This window comes from Bubalus kerabau, chromosome 7, assembly GCF_029407905.1.
Source record: "Bubalus kerabau isolate K-KA32 ecotype Philippines breed swamp buffalo chromosome 7, PCC_UOA_SB_1v2, whole genome shotgun sequence".
NCBI lineage: Eukaryota > Metazoa > Chordata > Mammalia > Artiodactyla > Bovidae > Bubalus > Bubalus kerabau.
Window position 1 is genome coordinate 52,623,851 of NC_073630.1, and position 26,157 is coordinate 52,650,007.

The 26,157-nt window shown below is 37.3% G+C and overlaps 1 protein-coding gene across 1 annotated transcript; it reads right to left on the reverse strand.

The window, feature by feature from the left end:
* Window positions 1-17,525: 17,525 nt before the first annotated feature.
* On the reverse strand, window positions 17,526-20,657 carry LOC129657743 (general transcription factor II-I-like). The gene is given in 1 exon segment (XM_055588212.1): window positions 17,526-20,657. A coding segment is annotated over 1 exon segment (2,877 nt). The 5' UTR covers window positions 20,609-20,657; the 3' UTR covers window positions 17,526-17,731.
* Between the last annotated feature and the right edge of the window lie 5,500 nt (window positions 20,658-26,157).

Below are 26,157 nucleotides of genomic sequence, written 5' to 3' on the forward strand. Positions count from 1 at the left end.
CCTATTTGTCATGTAAGTCTGCATATAATATACATCCATTCTCTCTGACTCTATCAGTTTTAACTAGATTTGTGTGACCTGCCAAACACAGGTTTAAAGATTTTAATCTATTTTTCTTTCCCACAAATCTGTTATTTGTGAAATCTGTAGACTAGTATCTTATTTTTACTCTAAAATTCAACATATTAAGCTAGAAAACATTTTAGAATATGCTAAACTATTTTATCTTCCATTCCCCTTTTTTTCCCCCTATGAGATGAATTATAAGATAAATGAAGAAAAGAAAATGGAGTCTCTATTTTCACTTAAAATATTTCTTAATGAAGATTACATAAATGTTAAAGTACAGTGTCCTATATGAAATTTGGTAGTTTCTTTGGAAGATATGGAGAGGAATTATTTTTGTTTTTCTGTTTTTGTACTAATTTCAGTGAATAATCACTATATTTAGATACAAATTCTGATCTTCAGTGATGAGATTACAACAATTATAAAAATAAATGAAATAAAAGCAAAACTTCTTTACTATACAGTTATTCGATAAGTGAAATAACCATTTGCATTTTTAAGGTTCTGTGTGCTCATAGCGTTTATATCCTCAAGAAATTACTGGTCAAACTGTAACTTAATGCATAAAAGTAGCACTGAAATTTCATGTAGAAAAGTAACTTGATTATTTGTATCAACTTAAACATATAGCATACTAGATGAAACATGTTGGAACAACTATATTAAAGAGCACAAAATTTATATGGCAAGAGATGCATGTGTGCATGCTAAGTTGCTCCAGTCTTGCCTGATTCTATGGCTCCATGAACTGTAGCCCCGCGGGTTCCTCTGCCCATGGGATTCTCTAGGCAAGAATACTGGAGTGGGTTGCCATCCCCTCCTCCAGGGGATCTTCCTGACCCAGGGATCAAAAAGGTGTCTCTTATGTCTCCTACATTGACAGGCAGGTTCTTTACCATTAGATCCACCTGAATGTCTAGAAAAGAAGAAAACTCTAATTTGAAAAGATATGTGAACCCCAATATTTATTGCAGCACTGCTTACTATAGCCAAGACATGGAAACTACCCAAGTGCCTATCAACAGATGATTGGCTTAAGAAGTCATATACATAATGAAATAGTCAACCATAGAAATGAATGAAATTTTGCCATTTCATTTAAGAGAATTACATATTGCAGGAGCATGGATGAACCCATAGAATATCATACTAAATAATGTCAGCCAGAGAAAGACAATTTCATACTGTACCACATATATGTAGAATCTAAAAATTAATGCAACTCATTTCATACATGATATTTTACATGTTTCAATGTCATTCTCCCAAATCTCCCCACCCTCTCCCTCTCCCACAGAGTCCATATGTTCGATGCACGATACTGGATGCTTGGAGCTAGTGCACTGGGACGACCCAGAGGGATGGTATGGGGAGGGAGGAGGGAGGAGGGTTCAGGATGGGGAACACATGTATACCTGTGGCGGATTCATTTTGATATTTGGCAAAACTAATACAATTTTGTAAAGTTTAAAAATAAAATAAAATTAAAGAATGAAAAAAAATTAATGCAAATGAATCTATACAAAACAGACTCACAGATGTAGAAAACAAGCTTATAATTGCCAAATGGGAAAGTGCTGGGGGCTGGAGATACAAATTAGAAGTATGGGATTCACAGATACAAACTACTGTATATACAGCAATAAGCCACAATGATTCACTGTATAGCACAGAGAACTATATTCAGCATCTTCTAATAATCTATATTGGAAAATAATCTGAAAACATGTATAATTCACTTTACTCTGCACTTTACTGTACATGATATGCATGCGTGCTCAAGCATGTCCAAGTCTTGGCAAACTCCTTGCACTATGGCCCACCAAGCTGCTCTGTCCACTTCACTGTACACCTGAAACTAACACATTATTGTAAATCAATTTCAATAAAAAAGAAACTCTCAATAATGTTGTATATTGATCATATGGAATGAAACACTATCTTATGCTTTTATAAACTTTAAAGAAACTCGTATTTTTTAATCTCTAAAGAAAACTTTTATACCTTGTAAGTTTCTAGAATAGTTTAAGTGTGATTCTGATTAACTTTGTCCTCATCTCTCCAAATTATAGGTTCAATCCCTATATATCATTTTATAATGCTGTCTCTTGAATAGAATAAGAACAATAAAAATTTAGGCAATAAGTGATTTTTTAAAAATGTGGTCAGTGAAACAACTCTATAAAATGTTTCATTCATAAAATCTGACTTTCTGCTACTAGTACCAGGAGGAGGGTCCCAGACCAAGGTCTTTTGGGATTACCCATCTCAAGGTCATGTGATAATCATCTCTGAATTGAAAACAAAAATAACAAAATTTCCCACCTTGTAGATAAGATGCTTATAGGTATAGAAGTGTAAACCAGATCTAGATATATTTACTTTATTGTGAAAGGTGAATTGAATTGTTTTTTATGGCTGGAGTTCACACTTTTAGGGATGAATGTGTTGCAAAGAATTGCTGAATAAATATTTTGCCTCATCATTAGTAGTCTCCCAAACTTTATAGAGAATATAGAAAAATGCCAATGTCTGGTTTCTCTGAAATAGAACATATTTATATTCACATGCATGCAATTGATTAAGGAAATGCTCCCAAGAGGTCAAGTAATTTCAACAAAGTCCCAGTTTCAGCCCCATTGCAGACCAGAAGGGAGCTTTCAAACTTAGTTATGCCTCTTAGCTTGCTCCATTTCAGGGAGTGTATGTGAGAAGGAGAATCAGATCGGATAAGATCAGTCACTCAGTCGTGTCTGACTCTTTGCGACCCCATGAATCACAGCACGCCAGGCCTCCCTGTCCATCACCAACTCCCGGAGTTCACTCAGACTCACGTCCATCGAGTCAGTGATGCCATCCAGCCATCTCATCCTCTGTCGTCCCCTTCTCCTCCTGCCCCCAATCCCTCCCAGCATCCCAGTCTTTTCCAATGAGTCAACTCTTCGCATGAGGTGGCCAAAGTACTGGAGTTTCAGCTTTAGCATCATTCTTTCTAAAGAACACCCAGGTCTGATCTCCTTCAGAATGGACTGGTTGGATCTCCTTGCAGTCCAAGGGACTCTCAAGAGTCTTCTCCAACACCACAGTTCAAAAGCATCAATTCTTCGGCGCTCAGCCTTCTTCACAGTCCAAATCTCACATCCATACATGGCCACTGGAAAAACCATAGCCTTGACTAGATGGACCTTTGCTGGCAAAGTAATGTCTCTGCTTTTCAATATGCTATCTAGGTTAGTCATAACTTTCCTTCCAAGGAGTAAGTGTCTTTTAATTTCATGGCTGCAGTCACGGAAATTCCAACCACTCAGACATCTCCTAGTGCCTCTCTGATCTTTTTATTTTGGGGAAAAATGGCTCTGTAGCTTAAGGACCATCATTAAAAGAAAAACATGGGCACCTGAGGACCCAGAGTTGGGCACACAGAAGTAGTGAAGTTACCCAACAGTGATCTTTCCATTCCCAGTGTAAACAAATGATAGGAATAGGACATACTTCTTCTGTCTTGTAGGAAGGAATGATGCAACAATGTACTTACTGATTGGTCCTTGAAGACAGGAACTAGTTCTTAATTGATTTTACACCCAGTGCCTGATAAAGTGTATGCATGCATGCAAGCTAGTCGTTTCAGTAGTGTCCTACTCTTTGCGACCCTGTGGACTGTAGTGCATCAGGCTCCTCTGTCCATGGGATTCTCCAGGGAAGAATACTGGAGTGAGTTGCCATTTCCTTCTCCATGTGATCTTCCTAACCCACAGATCAAACCTGTGTCTCTTAAGTCTCCTGCTTTGGCAAGCAGTTTCTTTACCACTAGCGCCACCTGGGAAGCCCGATATATATTAAGTGTTTAGCCACTCCAAGATTCTTGCCTGGAAAATCCCATGGATGGAGGAGCCTGGTAGGCTGCAGTCCATGGGGTCGCGAAGAGTCGGACACAACTGAGCGACTTCACTCTCACTTTTCACTTTCATGCATTGGAGAAGGAAATGGCAGCCCAATCCAGTGTTCTTTCCTGGAGAATCCCAGGGACGGGGGAGCCTGGTGGGCTGCCGTCTATGGGGTCGCACAGAGTCGGACAGGACTGAAGCGACTTAGGAGCAGCAGCGGCAAATATATGTAGACTAATTAAAAATAAGTACACACACACATAAAACTTAAAAGGCATAGATAATTAATGAAGCTTTCTAATTTGCCTAATTTATACATCAAAAATTTGTTGAATCATGTGATAATTGTATAAAAATTTCTACTTAGAATATCTCGCATTTTAGTATTTAATCAAATGAAAGAATATGCAGCACATTTTTATATCCTAGCACACGTTCATATGTCTCTTTGTACTTGACCCTCCTGTTGATTTCAAAGGAGACTTGCTCAGCAGTGCTAACAGCACAGGAGTAAAAGGTTCATGAAAACAATATTCTATATTTTAAAGTTGCTAATCCAATACCTAAAAAGGAAAAAGAAGAAAGAGAAAAGGGATTTTGTCACTATGCTACGCTGACTTTAAATGCAGCAAAGCAACAGTTTTCCACAATTATCTTTACTTTCTTAGACTTCAATGAGTTTTCCTGAAAGAGCAAATACTTTTCCATATGCATTAATGTTAATTCATAAAGCAATTTATATGCACCAAACATCTTAAATTGTTTCTCCTTTTCTTCCTTAATTTTTAAATTGATTCTTCTTCTTATTCTTCCTTATCAAATTATGTGTGTACATATGGAGCATCTATAATAATGCAGTTGTATATGGCATTGTAGTGGGCACTTTGGGCAACATTCTAAGCCTAAGATATTGTCACCAGTAATCTTATAATGCAATTTTAATATATCCGTTAGAAGTAAACAAATGTTTGTCTTATGTCTTTTTTGCTTTTAGATTTTGAAAAAAAATAAAACATGTCATTTCAACGCTATGACTTGTAAAGTGCTTTTTTTTTCTGATTTTGCTTGTCTCTAGAAGATAATTTTAAATTCACAGATTATAAACATTCTGCTTTAACATATTTACCTGTGATGCATTACTAAGTCTAGATTATGCAAATATTTATATTTTGGCAAGTTCCCTATAAAACTATGTATACTCTAATTATGGTACATGGTATTTGTTAATGGCTTTATTTCTTTAACATGGCATCTGGCATAGACCTGGGCAGAGAATTATCACTTGAGACATAGAGTATGACTTTAGTAAAAGCTTATAATGTCAAAATAAAATTCTTTAGTGCTTTTTTGAATATTTCCAGGCATTATAAACTTAAAATATAGTAAAAAAGAGATTTGAGAAAGATCATATTTACATATCAGTTGCAATCATCGGTAAAATTTCCTTTGTATTTCAAATAAATTATGAACTATTTCCAAGTATAAGTCAGTATAAACCTTTCTAATTGCTGCTTACAGTGTATAATAATTTTGCACAAGTCAGTTGGGCTGCATTGTATTATTGTGATTGCCTGTAGGGTTTCCCAGGTGGATCAATGGTAAAGAATCTGCTTGACAATGCAGAAGACATGGGTTCGATCTCTGGGTTTCTTCCCAGGTTGGGAAGACCCCTTGGATAAGGAAATGGCAATCCACTGCAGTAATTTTGTCTGGAAAATCCCATGGACGAGGAGCCTGGTGGGCTACATACAGTCGATGGGGCTGCAAAGAGTCAGACACAACTGAGCACACATGCACAATGCTTGGAATTATTCAAGGCAAGACCAGAATATCACTTCTCAGAAATGATAAAATTATCCCTTGGATGAAAGTTTAGACTAAATGCTAAATACTTGCTACTAAAATACACTCAGTGAATATTTAAATCTTTTGGTGTTTTCTCTTTGCTTTCAGGACAGAATAAGAACATTTTGAATAGTCATAAGTCTATCTATAATTGATTTCATTGATTTTTTAGCCTCCTGTCTCACCACTCACCACTTCAAATTCTTGGCTTTAACTGTTTTGAATTATTATTTTTTTTTAAATTTTATTTTATTTTTAAACTTAACATAACTGTATTAGATTTGCCAAATATCAAAATGAATCCGCCACAGGTATACATGTGTTCCCCATCCTGAACCCTCCTCCCTCCTCCCTCCCCATTCCATCCCTCTGGGTCGTCCCAGTGCACCAGCCCCAAGCATCCAGTATCGTGCATCGAACCTGGACTGGCAACTCATTTCATACATGATATTTTACATGTTTCAATGCCATTCTCCCAAATCTTCCCACCCTCTCCCTCTCACCAAATATTCCATAATCCTGCCTCCAACTCTCGTAAAATATGTTCAATTATCCTTAACTATCATTTTCTTCTCTTTCACCCTGTCCATATCCACAAATCACCTATGTTTCAACAATTGTCCTGCAGATACGCTGAAATGAGGGTCTTTGTCTCTCTTATGTAGTCCCACAGTACTTAGTATTTGGACAGATCGTAACATTTCAACCACCAAAATTTCCTATTACCTTGTCTGCACTACCCTACTAGACTGAAAAAATATTGAGCTAAGCAACTGTACCTCATTCAAGTTTGTATCCCAAGAAAATAGCAGAATGTAAGGTACTCAACATTCCACAAATAGTAAATATAATTTTTCACACATACACAGACACACACAATTTACTGCAGAGACTGATGAAATTATTTTTATGTTGATGTGCTGAAGAAATTTATATGTGAGAATGTTAGGTAAGCACCTAAAAATGATTTTATGTGGCTGACCAGCTAAACAAGAGATCACAGCAGAATATGATGGTTACAGTTACTAATTCAAATATATGCCGATCCTAGTAAGATTTGAAAGCAGTTTTAGGCTTACCATATTGTTCCCTCTTTTTTTCATCCAGAGAGAATACCAGTCCTTGACAAATCAATTGATGCATTTTTAAACAAACACATTATTTCATATTCTTAACAGTATGATAATGTACAAATGTAAAAAACTTAATTTTAGCAATAAATAAATTTGATCTGTACACTGATTCTGGAAGGATTAATCTGTTGATACTCATTATGGAGAATTAATCTATAGTCCAAACTGAGGATACATTGTCTTGAAATATAACACTGAAGTATAAGCTCAGTCTCAATAAAGTCTCTTCATTTGGGTTTCACTGACTACTCACCTTGTGTCAATGAAAATTCTTTTGATTTTTCAGTCCATGATCTATGTCTAAATATGTTTGTTTTCTTCCCAGTGAGTTTCCTCCATATTGAGCTAAATTTTAATTATGTGTATATGTATTATATCTCTACTACGTAATAAGTTGCAATTTTTATCCACTTATTTTTCTAAATAAACCACTAATAAAACAATTCTATACATTTATACTTATAAAACTGACAGCTTTATTTGGATAAATATTCATAAAATGTGAATATGTATTTATATATTGTAAATAAATTATTTATTCATTTATTACATTTTGATTAAAAAAAAAAATGTGTCCCAGTCTCACATTGTCATAAATTCTTGAGGATTAGGTGATATCTATCAATCCCAGCGTCTAGAAAAAAAAAAAGAGTTCAATTAACATTTGCTTAAAAAAATTAGCACACTCATTAAAATGTAAAGAGAGAGGTAGCAATTATACTTTCATTTGACCAATAGATGGTATATTGTTGGTATATATTCAATTGCTGAATAGCTGACCTATATAGTATTTTCCAAATAACTGGAAAAAGAAAACTGAAAATTCCCATGCCATTATTCTTTTAAACTTGTTTCTCCTTTAAAAGTATAAAGAGAAGTACTTATCCCAAACTTTTACTGCAGTTATTAGAGTATATGTTTTATGAAACCTCTCTTTATGTGAATTTGAAGACGGCCAGTTTGACTAGGGGAATGCATTCCAGAAATGAAGAGTTTCATATATAATTTAAATGCATTTTCAAAATAAGACAAAATGTTTACTAAGTTCAGGTTCAGTTCAGTCACCCAGTCATGTCCAACTCTTTGTGACCCCATGAATGACAGCAGGCCAGGCCTCCCTGTCCATCACCAGCTCCTGGAGTCTACCCAAACTCATGTCCATTGAGTCGGTGATGCCATCCAACCATCTCATCCTCTGTCGTCCCCTTCTCCTGCCATCAATCTTTCCCAGCATCAGGGTCTTTTCAAATGAGTCAGCTCTTCACATCAGGTGGCCAAAGTTTTGAAGTCTCAGCTTCAGCATCAGTCCTTCCAATGAACACCCAGGACTGATATCCTTTAGTATGGACTGGTTGGATCTCCTTGCAGGGCCAGGGACTCTCGAGAGTCTTCTCCAACACCACAGTTCAAAAGCATCAATTCTTTGGCACTCAGCTTTCTTTATAGTCCAACTCTCACATCCATACCTGCCCCCAAATATAAAGCACCTAATACTAGGACTTGGGTGAAGTGTGGGAAGGTGGTGTCATATGCTTTACTGATAGTGTGTTTTGTTGAAAAGCACACTGAATGCTTTCCAGAAGCATCCAGTTGAAAGATGAAAGGTTGGAGCATTATCCAAACAGTTTTCACTTGCTAACATTAGAGAGTTGTCCTGCACTTCTGGGCCAGCAGTTTCAGCATGGTCTAGAGATTCAGCTTTGGGTCCTGCGCCACACTGTGTAAAAACTCAGATATGCTTGAGGTTGATACTTACAGCCAAAGTGAAACAATATCTTTATACAGTTGAGATAAAATCAGAAACTGTCCTAAGGGATGTGACCGAAAACACCTGCTACATCATTTTCTGTAGAACAGGCCTAAGTGTCGCTGCCTGAGATGTATCAGTGAGTAATACAAACAGAGATCCTGGACCTGGCTGTTATGGAACTTCTGGTAACAGTAAAATGCTCAAGTTTAATTGGGTGAATGAAGTCTTTTTTAAATATATCCTTTTGCTTGTTACATGATTGTGGTTTCAAATTGTAAATAGTTTGCAGCATTTCACATTAAAATTTCCCTAAACAAGAATTTACCTCTATTATGACAGTGTTTTCCTTCTGGGAAACATAGGAAATCACACTGATATTCAGTGATAAAGAGTAACAGTCCTAAGGTATTAATTACTATTACATTGTATATAAAAATCTTCATAATCAGAACATAGCACATTTATGCTGATATTGGTATTTACTGAAAACAGTAAAAAATTTCCATATATAGCATTCACAGTGTCTTTTCTAAATAAAAAATTAGAATAGTGTGTTTTAAAATTATTTCTTTTGGGTTGTTGTGTTTTCATTTTCATTCATTTCTATGCAAATTTTGATTTCTTTTTTGATTCAGGCTCTACTACAAAGCCACAGTTATCAAGACAGTATGGTACTGGCACAAAGACAGAAATATAGATCAATGGAACAAAATAGAAAGCCCAGAGATAAATCCACGCACCTATGGACGACACCTTATCTTTGACAAAGGAGGCAAGAATATACAATGGATTAAAGACAATCTCTTTAACAAGTGGTGCTGGGAAATCTGGTCAACCACTTGTAAAAGAAGGAAACTAGAACACTTTCTAACACCATACACAAAAATAAACTCAAAATGGATTAAAGATCTAAACATAAGACCAGAAACTATAAAACTCCTAGAGGAGAAAATACGCAAAACACTCTCCGACATATATCACAGCAGGATCCTCTATGACCCACCTCCCAGAATATTGGAAATAAAAGCAAAAATAAACAAATGGGGCCTAATTAACCTTAAAAGCTTCTGCACATCAAAGGAAACTATTGTCAAGGTGAAAAGGCAGCCTTCAGAATGGGAGAAAATAATAGCAAATGAAGCAACTGACAAACAACTAATCTCAAAAATATACAAGCAACTCTTACAGCTCAACTCCAGAAAAATAAATGACCCAATCAAAAACTGGGCCAAAGAACTAAATAGACATTTCTCCAAAGAAGACATACAGATGGCTAACAAACACATGAAAAGATGCTCAACATCACTCATTATCAGAGAAATGCAAATCAAAACCACTATGAGGTACCATTTCACGCCAGTCAGAATGGCTGTGATCCAAAAGTCTACAAGTAATAAATGCTGGAGAGGGTGCGGAGAAAAAGGAACCCTCTTACACTGTTGGTGGGAATGCAAACTAGTACAGCCACTATGGAGAACAGTGTGGAGATTCCTTAAAAAACTGAAAATAGAACTGCCTTATGACCCAGTAATCCCACTGCTGGGCATACACACTGAGGAAACCAGGAGGGAAAGAGACACGTGTACCCCAATGTTCATCGCAGCACTGTTTATAATAGCCAGGACCTGGAAGCAACCTAGATGTCCATCAGCAGATGAATGGATAAGAAAGCAGTGGTACATATACACAATGGAGTACTACTCAGCCATTAAAAAACACATTTGAATCAGTTCTAATGAGGTGGATGAAACTGGAACCTATTATACAGAGTGAAGTAAGCCAGAAAGAAAAACATCAATACAGTATACTAATGCATATATATGGAATTTAGAAAAATGGTAACAATAACCCTGTGTACAAGACAGCAAAAGAGACACTGATGTATAGAACAGTCTTATGGACTCTGTGAGAGAGGGAGAGGGTGGGAAGATTTGGGAGAATGGCATTGAAACATGTTTAACATCATGTATGAAACGAGTTGCCAGTCCAGGTTCAATGCACCATACTGGATGCTTGGGGCTGGTGCACTGGGACAACCCAGAAGGATGGTGTAGGGAGGAAGGAGGGAGGAGGGTTCAGGATGGGGATCACATGTATACCTGTGGTGGATTTGTTTTGATGTTTGGCAAAACTAATATAGTGTTTCAGGTTTAAAAATAAAATAAAATTAAAAAAAATAAAATAAAATAACTTGGACCTTTAAAAAAATAAATAAATAAAATAAAATTATTTCTTTTGAAGAAACATAATGTTTGAACTTCTTCACATGAAATTTTGGATGGGTTGGCCAAAAGGTTCATTTGTTTTTTTTCTGAACCAGCTAATGGAAAAACCCAGGCTTCCCTGGTGGCTCAGTGCCAAAGAATTCGCCAGCAGTGCAGGAGAAGTAAGAGATGTGGGTTTGATCCCTGAGAAGATCCTCTGGGAAGAGGAAATGGCAATCCACTCCAGCATTCTTGCTGGGAAAATCCCATAGATAGAGGAGCCAAGTGGGATATTGTCCACAGGGTCACAAAGGGTTGGACATGACTGAATGACTAAACACACACACACACACACACACACACACGGAAAAACCCAAATGAAATTTTTAGCTAAAACAATAATTGACAACATAAACAAAAAGTGCTACACTTATCATCTTAATTTGTCCCCATTTTCCACAGATATTCCACAGGGCTTCCCTGGTGGCTCAGACAACAAAGCGTCTGCCTGCAATATGGGAGACCCGAGTTCAATTCCTGGGTTGGGAAGATCCCCTGAAGAAGGAAATGGCAATCCACTCCAGCACTCTTGCCCGGAAAATCCCATGAATGGAGGAGCCTGATAGGCTATAGTCCATGGGGTTGGAAAGAGTCAGACATGACTGAGTGACTTCACTTCACTCACTTTCCACAGATATTAAACTCCATGAAAGGGACTATCCTAATCAAGTGTTTTACATGACAGGAAAAAAGTGTTAGTTTAGATTCCCAACACAATAATTATAAGATCCACCATAAAGATAGGAAGGTATTTTTGTAATTACTTGAAATAAAATTTGTAATCTTGATGTTCCACTCTTGTGCTACAGCAGAATGAGTGCTGGATTGCCCAAGAGAGCCTTGCTCACATACTGGTAGTTGGCTTCCTATCACCTGGGAACATGGGGAGACCACATGTCAATTATTCTCCTTTAGAGTAGCCAGGACTTCTTCACAAGGAGGGTCACTTCACCAGGCAAGAATACTGGAACAGGTTACTATTTACCTGGAGAAGGAAATGGCAACCCACTCCAGTATTCTTGCCTGGAGAATCCCATGGTCAGAGGAGCCTGGCAAGCTACATACAGTCCATGGGGTTGCAAGAGTTTGACATGACTGAACAGCTAAACCACCACCATACTATATACTACCGTTGTCTAATTTATTTACCTTAGCAATTGAGGAAAATAAAATTATGATATAAAATTATGAATAAGCACAATTTTATTTTTTATTATTAATTTATCTTAGCACAAAAACAAGCAACTGTGCACTGGCATATGAGGATGTAGTCTTGCACACAGAAAATTCTTTGATCGCATCTTCTGTTTTACCTTTCTGTCACTTCACTATGGTTACTCTGGCCTCCTTGCTCATCCCAAAACAAGACAGGCAATACCCCTGTGCACTGAGGTTTCCATCCACCTGGAACAATTCTGCCAGTGAATACATGGTTTCTTCAATCTCTTCCCTCAATTCTTTGCACATGCAGTACTTTCTTAATGAAGCCCACCTTGACCATTGTATTTACTATTTTAATCTACTCTCATACCTCCATTCTCCTAACTGTCCATTCTGTTTTTTCCTATTGTCACCTCCTGCTGCTGCTGCTGCTAAGTCGCTTCAGTCGTGTCCGACTCTGTGCGACCCCATAGATGGCAGCCCACTAGGCTCCCCCATCCCTGGGATTCTCCAGGCAAGAACACTGGAGTGGGTTGCCATTTCCTTGTCCAGCATATTATAAAATATATTGCTAGAATTGAGGTCAGCAAAGTGAAAGTCGCTCAGTCGCATCCGACTCTTTGCGACTCCATGGACTGTAGCCTATCAGGCTCCTCCGTCCATGGGATTTTCCAGGCAAGAGTGCTGGAGTGGATTTCCATTTCCTTCTCCAGGGGATCTTTCTGACCCAGGAATCGAACCTGGGTCTCCTGCATTGCAAGCAGACGCTTTACCGTCTGAGCCATGAGGTCAGCAAACTGTATCGCAATAGGTCAAGTCCAGCGCAAGGTCTGTTTTTATAAAGAAAATTTTATTGGAACATAGCCATACACATGGGCTTTCCAAGTGATGCCACTGGTAAAGAATCTGCCTGCCAATGTAGGAGAGGTAAGAGATGTGGGTTGGATCCCTGGGTTGACGATCCTCTGGAGGAGGAAATGGCAATCCACTCCAGTATTTTTGCCTGGAGAATCCTATGGACAGAGGAAGCTGGTAAGCTACAGTCCAGAAGGTTGCAAAGAGTCAGACATGACTAAAGTGACTTAGCACGCATCCACACAGCTGTACACATTTAATTGTCTATTAGCTAGGGCTCCTTTTGTGATACAATGGCAGATTGAGTATTTAAAGTAGCAGTATAAGACTCAAAAAGCTGAAAATATTTACTATATTAATGTTTAGAGAAAATCTTTTCTGATCCATTATCAGCATGTAAACTCTAAGAGGGCTGAGAGATATTTTTTGTTCTTTGGTATGTTCTAGTGTCTGGAAAAGCAAATTAATAGTTTCTGAATGAATGACTTCTCTAGCCTGCTCCTCTCTAGTACGTATCCATAAACTAATACTGTTGTAAATACTTTGGTCCAAGTCAATGTAACATAAGAGGGAGAATTTTGAGGTAGACAACATAACACAGTTTGAAAATATTTACAAATATAATATAGGTTTATTATATGACTTGATAGATATATTTTTCCATACTAGAGTTTACTACTGGAAGATTTTTCTTATATATATGAATATATTCATGTTTTTCCCTTTCAGAACTATTGTACTTTCAAGTCAAAAGTTCATCTCTTTTTCTTAAATCTTTTTCCATTTACTTCAATCTAAAACATGCAATATATGTTTAAATTCTCTATCTCTTTATAATTTTATTATTAGTTCAAACATTTTGTTATATTCTAACCTAAGTTTTATATATATATATATATTGCCCCCCCAAGTAACTTTTAAAAACTGGTTTATTAAATGCTGGAATTTTGTCTTATTTTTGTCTACAGTGACTAACTCAGAATTTGCTAGTTATTCTACAAATATTTGATTTTACCGTAGTCTAAATTTAGCTATGCTAAAAATAACCTTGAACCTAAATATTTATAAGTATATATAGAATATTATACTTACATTTCTTGAAATGGTAAAAGCAGACAAGTGGTATATTTTTAAAATATCATTAGAAGTCCCTCAAAAAGAGACCTTCTCAAATGCCCAGCCTTCCCTTTCTTTTATACAAGGTGTAAATATCACATTCCAGCCTTTGTCGTTCTACTTTATTTCACACAATATTAAAAAGTGTTGACAGGTGTGAGGTGGTTACAAGTTTTCATTTGAAAAACCATCCAACCTCGGAGAAAAAATATCACTTCACACAATTAGAGGAGCGAAAGTCAGGATTCCTATGAAATCAAAATTAGTTTTAAGCTTCACTGTATTCATTTGTTCAGTAAGCATCTTAAATGTCAATTTGTGCAGACTTTACTGTGAGACTGTGGGTAAAAAGGTAACTAACATTTGGTCCTTAGCATCAAGGAGCTGAAAGACGTGACCATTTTGACATAGAGGGCTACCCATGAATTCACATGTTCCACGTTCAGATATGTGTTTATAAGGTTACATGATAAAGAAAGGATCAATTTATATAGGCAAATATTTTGCAATGAATCTTGTTTTTCTGTTTGTTCTTTATAACCAGAAGTAGGGGTTAACTTTGTATGATTTTTAAAGTTTCATGTAGTTTCATCAGTTTCTAAAACCGTTTTTGAAAGACAGTTTTTGGAAATTTCTATAACAATTCATAAACTTTCTCTCACTTTTAAGATGATTTCTAGAACTACACAAATTGATTTAGTGAATGAAAGATCTTCTTTCCTCCTTTTTTGAAATTTATTGTTTCAAGAAAATTCTTAGAGAGCCTACATTCTTCTAATAATATTGGACATTGTCACTTTTCCTAATACACTGTTCCTTGACTATCTTTGCTTTATATGTTTGTTCTCTTTATATTCAATACAGTTGTTATATATAGCTACTATTCAGCATCTATATGGTTTTCTGTGTGGCTATACAACCATCTGCATACATTTCATCTTTATAATGATGTTTTAGATCCCATAATAACAAAATGGGTATTATTAATTTGATATTACTTATCATCCTCAAAACAGCACTTTATTACATGCTCACTCAAACATATTTTAAATGAATGGTCTTCTGAATTTTTAGACAAAAAAGAGATTCAATTACTGTTTTCACCTGCCACCATATTAACAAACCTTTAAGTAGCAAACTCCCCGTAACAAAGAATTTAGTAATTTATTCATAATTATGCTACCTCAGGGGCAAAACTCTGTATTCTTATTCTTAATATAAAAATTGAGATCTCATTCTTTCTGTTCTTTCCCTAAAAACATATAGTGCATGCTGGAGTCTTGGTTGAACCCATGTTTGCTCTGCCCAGATGACACCTCCATCAGATATCCTTTGCCCTCCCACTTCTTTCCAAATTCTGTTTAACATTATTTTCTCAGAAAGACATTTATGGACTATGTTATATATAAAAAATGGGCTTCCCTAGTGGTTAGGGTGGTAAAAAATCCACCTGCAGTGCTGGAGACCTGCGTTGGAAGCCTGGGTTGGGAAGATCCCCTGGAGGAGGGCATGGCAACCCACTTCACTACTCTTGCTTTTGAGAATCCCCATGAACAGAGGAGCCTGGTGGGCTATAGTCCATGGGGTTGCAAAGAATCAGATAGGACTGAGGGACTATGCACAGGACACATATAAAAAGTAAAGTAGATATCATTTTTTTTTTTACCACATCTCACTACATTAATTTTTGCAATATCCCTAATGCTCTCTGAAGACATTTGTCTATTCATCTATTTATATCATCTGTTCATCACTCTTGGGGCTTCCCAGATGGCACTAGTGGTAAAGACCCAGCCTACCAATGCAGGTAGACATAACAGGTGCTGGTTTGATCCCTAGAGTTGGGGAGATCACTGGGAAGAGGGCACAGAGACCCACTCCAGTCTTCTTGCTTGGAGTATCCCATGGACAGAGGAACCTGGCAGATACAGTCCACAGGGTCACAAAGAGTCAGACATGACTGAAGTAACATAGCATGCACACATGCATTCAGCACTCCCACTCCAAAAATAATACTGTCATGTAGCGTAAAGATTTTTGTCTGTCTTCATCCTGGTATTTCCTTAGTGTATCAAACATTACCTAACACATAGTAGGTATTCAATAAATACCTTGTATTCACACTGTCAATCACATATTTTAAAGTAATATTGAAATATTTTGAATAGGGAATATAACTAATTGATGTTTTACTATTTTTAAATGTTAACTTATTTGAAACTTATGCTATCCATACTAAGTGCACAGATATGTAAGTAAAACATATTTTAATTTTGCTATTCATTTATAATTATAACTGCAGTCATTAACTCTTACTTGAAAGCAGTATCAAAAGTTTGTGTTCCAAATTTTGTGTTATACATTCATAAGTGACTTATAAAATATAATCTAATGTTTTTAAAGAATGTTAGGAATTCATTTTCAAGAATTCCTACAAGATACCTAGGAGAGATAATCTCATTCTTTTCAAAAGAGTATCAAGACAAACATTGTTTTGCCATAAACTATCTAATGACATAACATTAATTATTTTTTGGAGATGTTTATTATTAAGTTAATCACTAGAGTTTCAACACTTTTAAGAGAATTTCAAGAATTCTTATTTTGGATTTAAAAAGAATATGTGCATCTGAGTATGTTTGTCACCATTCCTTCCCATGATGCCTCCTCTACCCATCTTTTTATTTTCTAATGAAATGGGACTCTTTAAACACAGAATAGGATGGAACAGGCATAGTTAAGAGCTAACTAATATTTTTAATATCTTTTTACCTGGTGACAGAATCTTTTAGAGAAGTGTCTACTTAACTGTGCAGAAGATAGAAGTATTCTAGGCACTATGTAAACTACTGCTTTAACTATGGGCATGAGTTGATTGAATCAGAGTAAGCAGTTGATTCAATGGGATTGCAATCAATTTATTAGATGAGCATCTACCTCAAAAAGTTGTCTTGAAAAGCTATCAGATCTTGCTCTTGAAGAGGTAAAACTGAAAGCATGGAGACTTTTAGAACACAGTGATAGATATTAAAGCTTTGAGGTTCATTGATTAAATACTTTAAAAAAAAATCTTACTACATACCAAACTTTAAATATTGATAGCATAATAGTGAACAAAACAAAACAGGAATTCTTTGCAGTATAATATTTAGATTCTAATAAAGACAGAACAATTATCAGATTGGTAATTTAAATCATAAATATGTCAGTTGGTTTTAAGAGTCATAGAATTAAGCTGAGCAAGGAAGGGAATTTGTTGTGAAGACAGAAGGCATGACCTAAGAGTTAGGACTTTCTTTCATATGTCACAACAACATACAAAAGTGATCACTTGCTTGGATGTAAAATGGCCACATGTGTGATTACATAGTGATTTCTGGACTGTAGCCAATGATTTGGCTAGATGATCAGTGAAATGGAAGAGGCATGAAAATTAGTGATAATGAAATTTTTTTTTTTTTTTTTACAGTCACTCTGCTCTTTAATTCAATTCACAGAACTGCTGAAAAAGTAGACATTTCTATCTAAAAGTAGAAAAAAAGGTTTGTATAGAAGGTATTTCTGTTATACAAGTATATTACACAGCCTGGGGCAGTAACAGGTCCGAAAAGCTCTTCTCACCCACTGATACTTTAAGCCTGGGAGCGAAGAGTTCTACCACGTAGGGTCTGGTTCTTGCTTGATTTGGGAGTTTCCATCAGTCTCCTTTATTTCTTCGGTTGCAGGAACCTCCACTTGGGCTGGCTCAGCTGATTCTTGGATCACTGGGCCTTCTGACTCATTCTGATCAACCAACTGGTTATTAATCACAAGTCCTGGAAATGGTCTAATGACTGTGAATTTAATGAACTCAGCAGAATCTAAGATCCTTCTCATGGAGCTGATTTCCAGATAGCTGGGGGCTTTGAATGACACTCCGGGGGGCATGCCATCAACCACCACACAGCCAGGGTTAATTGTGATTTTCCTGTAAGGAACCTTCACGGGGAAACCCATCCCAATGGCTTCACCAAATTTTCGACTGAAGAGGTCATTAACTTGCTCTCTTAGCTGTCGAGCTTTTTCAACTTTTGATAGTCTTTCATTATCATCGTCTGGAATTGTCACCTGAATGATGTTAAGGTCTTCAACACCTGATGCAGTAGTATTAACACTGGGTGATGAATTGATTTTTATTGGAGGGCTCTTAGATGAGGAGGTGCTCTCCTTAATTGCAGTCTCAAACATTTCTGGCTTTTTAATGATGAACTTAATTTTGGCTTTGTTTCTGAGTATCTTCTCCAGCCTTGGAATGCCAAAAGTAGACGGTCGTCAGAATGGCACGCCCTCGGGTAAGCCTTCCACATAAAAGTCTTCCGGGAAAGACTCAAATAACGCGAATGGCACTTTCACAGCTTGTTTAAGGCCAAGAGCTTCACCACATTTTTCATTGAAAAGATTTTCAACTTTCTGTTTTAGGTCTGTGATTTTGGCATTCCAGGCCTCAAAGGAAAACTCTCTCCCTCGAGGCTTGAAGGGAACATTAGAACCATTCGTCTGGGTAGGGGTTCGAACGGCTGAGGTTTGAGGATTGCTATTATTAGGGCCTTCCACAGTGACCTCAATTTCAGGAACTTTCGAATTACTCCCGGGGCTTCGTGGTCTTTTCGGGGACTGCAAAGCTTTAGTGTTAATTTTACTAGCCATTCCAGGAGGCAAGTAGGAAATAACTAGTTCAGGTTTTTTAACAACAAACTTGATTTTATTACTTCCACGGACAATCCTTTCCAGTCTTGGAATTCCAAACCAGGTAGGGCTTCGAAAGGGAATTCCTTCTGGCAAGCCTTCTACATAGAGGAACTCGGGGTTTGATTCAAACACCGGGTACGGTACTTTTACTGCTTCTGTGAGTCCAAGAGCTTGAGCAAATTTCAAATTAAAAATCTCTTCCACTTGCTTCCGTAGCTTGGTAATTCTGACATTCCAATCTTCTTTGCCTGGTGTATTCGTTCTGGGCTGAGTAACTTCAGTAGTGCTGTGTGTCAGAAGTTCCGGTCTTTTAATAACAAATTTAATTCGATTGCCCACTTGAATAATCTTTTCCAGCCTTGGGATCCCATACCACGAGGGACTTCTGAAAGGAATGTTTTCTGGCAGTCCTTCCACATAGAGGTCATTAGGGTGTGCTTCAAATTTCTGGTAAGGTACAGCCTTAGCTTCAGTGCTCCCTAAGGCTTCAGCAAATTTTTTACAGAAAAGCTGATCTACCATCTTTCGTAACTTAGTGATTCTGGCATACCACTCTTCCTTAACTCCTGAAGCTGGTTTATCAAGCTGTAAGTCTTCACGTGTTGAATTCAAAAGTTCATGCTTCTTAATCACAAAACGAATCCTTTCCTTTGCAAGTAATATCCTCTCAAGGCGAGGGATTCCGTAAGTTGATGGCCTTCTAAAGGGGATTCCTTCTGGAAGTCCTTCTACATAAAGATCTTCCACGTGGGACTGGAAAAGAGGGTACGGGATCGTCACAGGTCCTTTGGCTTTTATAGCTTGAGCATACTTTCTTTCAAACAACTCTTCAACTTGTTTACGCAGATCAGTAATTCAAGCATTCCACTTCTCGAAGTTGAACTCCCTCACTTTCCGTTTGCCGGCATTCGCAGGTTCTGTGACGGGTGGCTGGGGAGGTTCACTGCTCTTTGGTCTCTTGGCAGGTGGAGGATAGTCATCATCTTCTGCTGGTACTTCCATTTCTGTTCCTTCATTGCCCTCTGAAGAATGATGGCTTCCTTGAATGTTATACTGATAGTAATCAGGATCTTCAGATTCTTCTTTCACTGTCACAGCGGCCATTTCCAGAGAAATGCCAGAATCTTCTGAGGGTTCTGTTTTTACTTTGACGGGGCCACAGCTTCCACTTGGAGATAACATTGACCTTTCAGCATCTGTAACCATCACACGACCACCTAGGTGCTTCTTTGGCTCTAGGAAAGGTCTTTTAATGATAAATGAAATCCCTGCTTTGTTCTCCAAAATCCACTTCAGGGTTGCGAGATCATAGTTTTCAGGGTGTTTGAAGGCTACTCCTTCTGGAAGCCCCTGCACCACCACGGCCGACTGATCTCGGAGCATCTTTTCATATGGAACAGGCACCACTGTTGACTTGCCTAAAGCTTTCCCATAGCAAAAGCAGAAATAGTCCTCAACTGTTTTTCTGAGTGTTTCTATTTCCACAGCATCGACACTCATCCGATTTGTCTGGGCTGTAGATTTTATTTTATGCATCTCTGCAGCCTTTTCTTCTTCTTCAACACAGTATTTTACAAAATCTTTCTGAAAGTCCTTTCTGGTGTTGACAAAAGCACGTCCTCTCTCGGTTCCAACAACAAACACATCTGTTTCATACACTGCGATGCATGCCACTTCCGCCTTGGACTTGGCCAGTTCTTTACACATGGACTCAAGAGCAGACATGAGGAACGTCACCACCATCCTCCTCTCTGAGGACTCCTCGTCTTCGACAGGCAGGGCAGACACTGCTACTTGGGCCATGATCCCCGAGTGCAGCCGCCTCCAGGCAGCGCCGGGGTGGGGGGCGCCGAAGGGAAGCGAATGTGGGCCGCGCGCGCATGAGCTGTGGCCTCGGCGGAGCAGCCTGGGGTTGAGACAGACCGATGAGCGGGCAGGAGGTGAGAGGGCGAGGGGGCCCGAGCGTCTCAGCCGAGCTCCTGTCACCGCCGCATGGCCGCCCTTGGCAGGGCCTCGCTCAGCGCCTAGATCCTCTCACAGGGGAACCGAGGATAGGCCGGGGTAACCGCTGCAGGCGGGCGGCCATGGCTAGAGAGCGCGTGCGGGGAAGCGGGGGGGGGGGGCGATCGGTGGCCCCTTTTCTCTGCTCTCCGAGCTTCTCTCTCTCACCCTCCTCCTCCTCTTTTTTCGTGATAATGAAATTTAAGAAAGAGATATTTGAATATATTAGGTTGGTGCAAATGTAATTGTGGTTTTGGACTGTGAATTTTAAATCATTATAACCAGGCTCAAACCATCTTTATTAATCAAAATAAGAACATTACAATCAACACATTTTTATCAGCAAGAAATAAGTTTGTTTGGAATTCAGTGAACTCTTGGAAAGCATTTTCTGCCTCCTGCTGGTTATGGAAGTGCTTTCCCTGAAAAACAGAGTCAAGATGCTTGAAGATGTGGTCATCTGTTGGTGAGAGGTCAGGTGAATATGGTGGATAAGCAAAACTTCATAGCCCAATTCGTTCAACCTTTGAAGCGTTGGTTGTGTGACACATGGTGGGGTGTTGTCACAGAGAAGAGTTCGACCCTTTCTGTTGACCACTGCCGGCTGCAGACACGGCAGTTTTGGGTGCATCTCACTGATTTGCTGAGCATACTTCTCAGATGTAATGGTTTCACTGGGATTCAAAAAGCCGTAGTGGATCAGAACATCAGCAGACGGCAAAAGAGTGACCATGACCTTTTTTTTGGTGCAAGTTTGGGTCTTTGTGAAGAGCTTTGGAGCTTCTTCTAGGTCTAAATACTGAGCTGGTCATCTCCAGTTGTATAAATTCCACTTTTTGTCTCATGTCACAGTCTGATCAAGAAATGGTTCATTGTTGTTGATTAGGGTAAGAAAAGACAATACTTCAAAACAACTTTTTGATTTGTGGTCTGCTCATGAGGTACCCTCTTATCGAGGTTTTTCACATTTACAATTTGCTTCAAATGCAGAATAACCATAAAATAGTCAATGCTGAGTTCTTTTTTTTATTTTTTTTTTTGGCAACTTCTCATGTAGTTGTAAGAGGGTCTGCTTCAATGATCTTCTAAATTGGTCATTGTCAACTTCAATGGCTAACCACTGAGCTCCTCATCTTCAAGCCTCTCACTTCATTTGTAAAACTCCTTGATCCACCACTGCACCATACATTCATTAGCAGTTCCTGGGCCAAATGTATTTTTGATGTTGTGAACTGTCTCTGCTTCTTTACGACCCATTTTGAACGTGAATAAAAAAGTCACTCGAAATTAGTTTTTTGTCTAAAATAATTCTGCTAATCTGAAATAAAATAAAATGAACAGCAAGTTATGTCACTAGCATAAAAACAAAGCAAGACATATGCATTAAAATTATGTATAACATAACCACATTTATTTAAGAACGTATTGCAATATCAAGTGGCAAAATTCAACAATGCAAAGCCACAGTTACTTTTGCACCAATCTAATATTTCTCTGAATGGGAAAATAAGTGACTATATTTGTACCCCGTGTGAATGTTCACCAAAGACTGACCTCAGGAGAGGAGGATTTTAATAATCAAGTGGACAGAGTGGCCCATCTCATGGATACCACTCAGCCTCTTTTCACAGTCACCCTGTCATCCCAAAATGGACTCATGAATAAATTAGCCATGGTGGCACCAAGGACACTTGGGTTATATCTGCTGCTGAGTGCCCAGCCTGCCAGCTTCTGAGAAAAACACTGAGTTCCTGAAATTACATATTCTCCAAGGTGGTCAGTTAGCTACCAGGTTGATTACACTGAACTGTTTGCATCATGGAAGGAACAGTGTTTTGTTCTTACTGGAATGGAGCTTACTCTGTACATTGACTTGCCTTCTCTGCCTGAAAAATTTCTGCCATTCTACTGTCAGTGGACTTACAGAATGTCTAATCTACTGTTGTGATATTCTGATTAGGGAATTAAATCTTCCATTAGAACATATTCAAATGAGCTCTAGAGGATTAAAAGACCATCCTGATACTGGAAACTAATGTTTTAAGAAAAAAAAACTCAAAAGTTTAATGTATAGATGTTGTTTTTGTTTAGTCACTAAGTCACGTCCGACTTCTTGTGACCCCATAGACTGTAGAGCACTAGGCTCCTCTGTCCATGAGATTTCCCAGGCAAGAATATTGGAGTGGGCTGTGATTTCTTTCTCCAGGGGATCTTGCCATGCTGGGAATCAGAGCTACATCTCCTGCTTGGCAGGCAGATTCTCTACCACTGAGTCACAAGGGAAATCCTACAAGTGAGTAAAACTTTATAGATGATTTAAAACATGAATGGACTTTATAAGAGAACTAGGTTTTCAATAAATTGGAAAACTAATTATGCAAGTTGTATATTATTCTACTGTCCTTTATTTTTCTGGTTATTTTTATATGATTTTCTAAGCACAAAAAATGCATAGTTCTTTGTTCCTATGTCTTAAAAAAATGCTAAAGATATGGATGATGAAAATAAATATTCTTTGCTTTATATGTTACTTTTCTGTGCTGTCAAATGCTTTGCTGAGTCAAGGAGTTTTAAAAAAAATTCACTCTCATAGTGGGACATAGGAAGGGGAAACCTGATGAAATCGAAGAGAAATAAAAATCCCATTGCAATATATTTATGAAATCATGTACAAACTTTTAAAGGTTAATGAGCTCTAGAGTAGATTAATGACAGTTCTAGAATTAATGTCTGCTTATAACCCATTTTTGGAGAAGGCAATGGCACCCCACTCCAGTACTCTTGCCTGGAAAATCCCATGGACAGAGGAGCCTGGTAGGCTGCAGTCCATGGGGTCGCTAGGAGTCAGACAGGACTGAGCGACTTCACTTTCACTTTTCCCTTTCATGCATTGGAGGAGGAAATGGCAATCCACTCCAGTGTTCTTGCCCGGAGAATCCCAGGGACAACGGAGCCTGGTGGGCTGCCGTCTATGGGGTCCCACAGAGTCAGACATGACTGAAGCGACTTAGCAGCAGCAGCAGCATAACCCATTTTCAACATAATCCTAGTTGTGAATATTCGACATATCACAGGTAATTTGGGGTGAATGTTAACTGTGAAAATGAAATCTAGGTATTGTGAACCCAATTGATGTTAAAAGATACATCACTTGGTCAAGAGATGAAACAAGATAATTTAGAACTTAGTGCCTAGAAAAACAAATCTTAATGATAAAAATAAAAGTAAATGACCAAATAATTATTTTCCAATTTTTTAATCTAGGTATAGGCCAAGAGAAACCTACCTTATGAATCTTCTTTTATGTGAATGCTTAAGTATATAATAAGCAAAATCATTTTTTTCTAGTTAAATAACATCATGTTAAGAAAGACAGCATGACACAAAGAGAAAACATTTATTAACTACATCTGAAACACCAAGGATGCTTTCATAATAAAAGAATATAGTATGATGACTTTTTTCAGACAGAATTTTCCATTTATTATAAGATCACACAGTCAATAAAAAATAAAGATTTTAGCATGGACACTTATGAGCAGTCAGTTCATTAATTTAAATAAAAGTAAAAATGTGTAAATTTAAAATGGTAAAATTAATTAAAGCAGTTTTCATTTTGTATATTATAGGCAGATTACTCTATCATTTTTAAATGAAAAAAATGGCTATTACATATAAGAGAAACCTTGATAAAATACATAAATTTCTTATTATATTAATTCTTATCATAATATTGACTTATGGAGAAAGCATCTTAGAATTATAGAAGTAAATATTTACTGAAAATTTCCCAGTTCATTTTATTGCTCTAATAATTGTGTTAATGACTTCATATGTGCTATTTCATTTAAAAGTTTTAGCAACTTCATAAAGTTTGCATTATTGTTATTATCACTATTATATAATAAGATTACTGAGATTTATCCAAAATAGACAACCAGTAAGTGGAGAATTTAGAGTTTACATTCAAGAAGTTAGTACTCAGGAGCAAGTTAGGCTACATGTGTTTTAGTTCTCAAGAAAAGAAAACAAATAGTAGATATATAAATAAACCTATTCTCCAGTAGGCTGGAAAGTCAGGCAGGGTTTCCATTTTGCAGACTTGAGAATTTCTTCTGTTTTGAGGATTCTGTCTTTGCTCTTGGGACCTTCAACTTATTGGATGAGGCCCACCTATATTATGGAAATCTATCTATTCTAGTCAAAATCTACCTGCTTAAATGTTAATCATATCTAAAACATAACTTCACAGTATCACTTGGAATAGTGTTTGATCAAAGAATTGGGTGCCATGGCCTAAACACATAAAATTAGCCATCACAAAAGTTAAACCTGTAAATAAACTAAACTTTATCATCTGAGTAATCTAAAATAAATGAATAGTGATTCAACCAGTGTTCTGTGAGGGGTATTAGAATAAATAAATGGAAGAGATAGAGATGTTACTTCATTTCTACAAGTCACATCTCTTCCTTGACCTTGACCAAAACCTTTGTAATAAATCTTACTGTCTCTTAAGATAGGTAGTTTTCTTAGTTTGTTTATTTTGTTCTTTAAGCATCTATAGTTGCTCAGTTGTGTCTGACTCTTTTCAATTCTGTGGACTAGCTCAGCAAGATCCTCTGTCCACAGGATTCTCCAGACAATACTGGAGTAGGTAGCAATTCCCTTCTCCAAAATATCTTCCCAACCCAGGGATCCAACCCAGGTATCTTGCATTGCAGGTGGATTCTTTACCATCTGAGCCACCAGGAAAGCCCATTTATTCTGTTACTTGCCACCAAAGAAGCCTAACCTCTATAGTTTATTGTTTGACAAAAAGTAAATAGACAAGTTACTAAAGTTTACAAAGTACAATTATAAACCAATACATTTCTTCAAAGAACTATCTCAAGGGGGAAAAACTAGAAAAAAAAAATCCCACTTTTCCTTAAACTTCTAAACTTAAACCCAAAGCTAAAATATGAATATGAATTAAAAGTTTTTTCTACACCTCACAGAATAAAATCACAGTGCTGAATGATTATGTTATTAATATGCTTGATTTAACTTAAAGATATCAAGATATGTCTAGAGGAGATGTCAAGCATTAAAAAATTATTTAATTTCATGATTATAGTGATTTAAATGTTCATGAATTAATTTCATACTCATTCTTACATTAAAATGTGCTGAAATCAATTTGTACCTGAGTTATTTTAAATGATTAGAAAATACAAAAATCTGTATTTAATCTATTAAATGCTCTATTTATGATTTTTGTACTTGTACTGCTGCTATACATAGAGAAGGATCACTCATTGATTTTGTTCAATAGACTGACTTATGTTTTAAATGTTCTGTATTTTTTC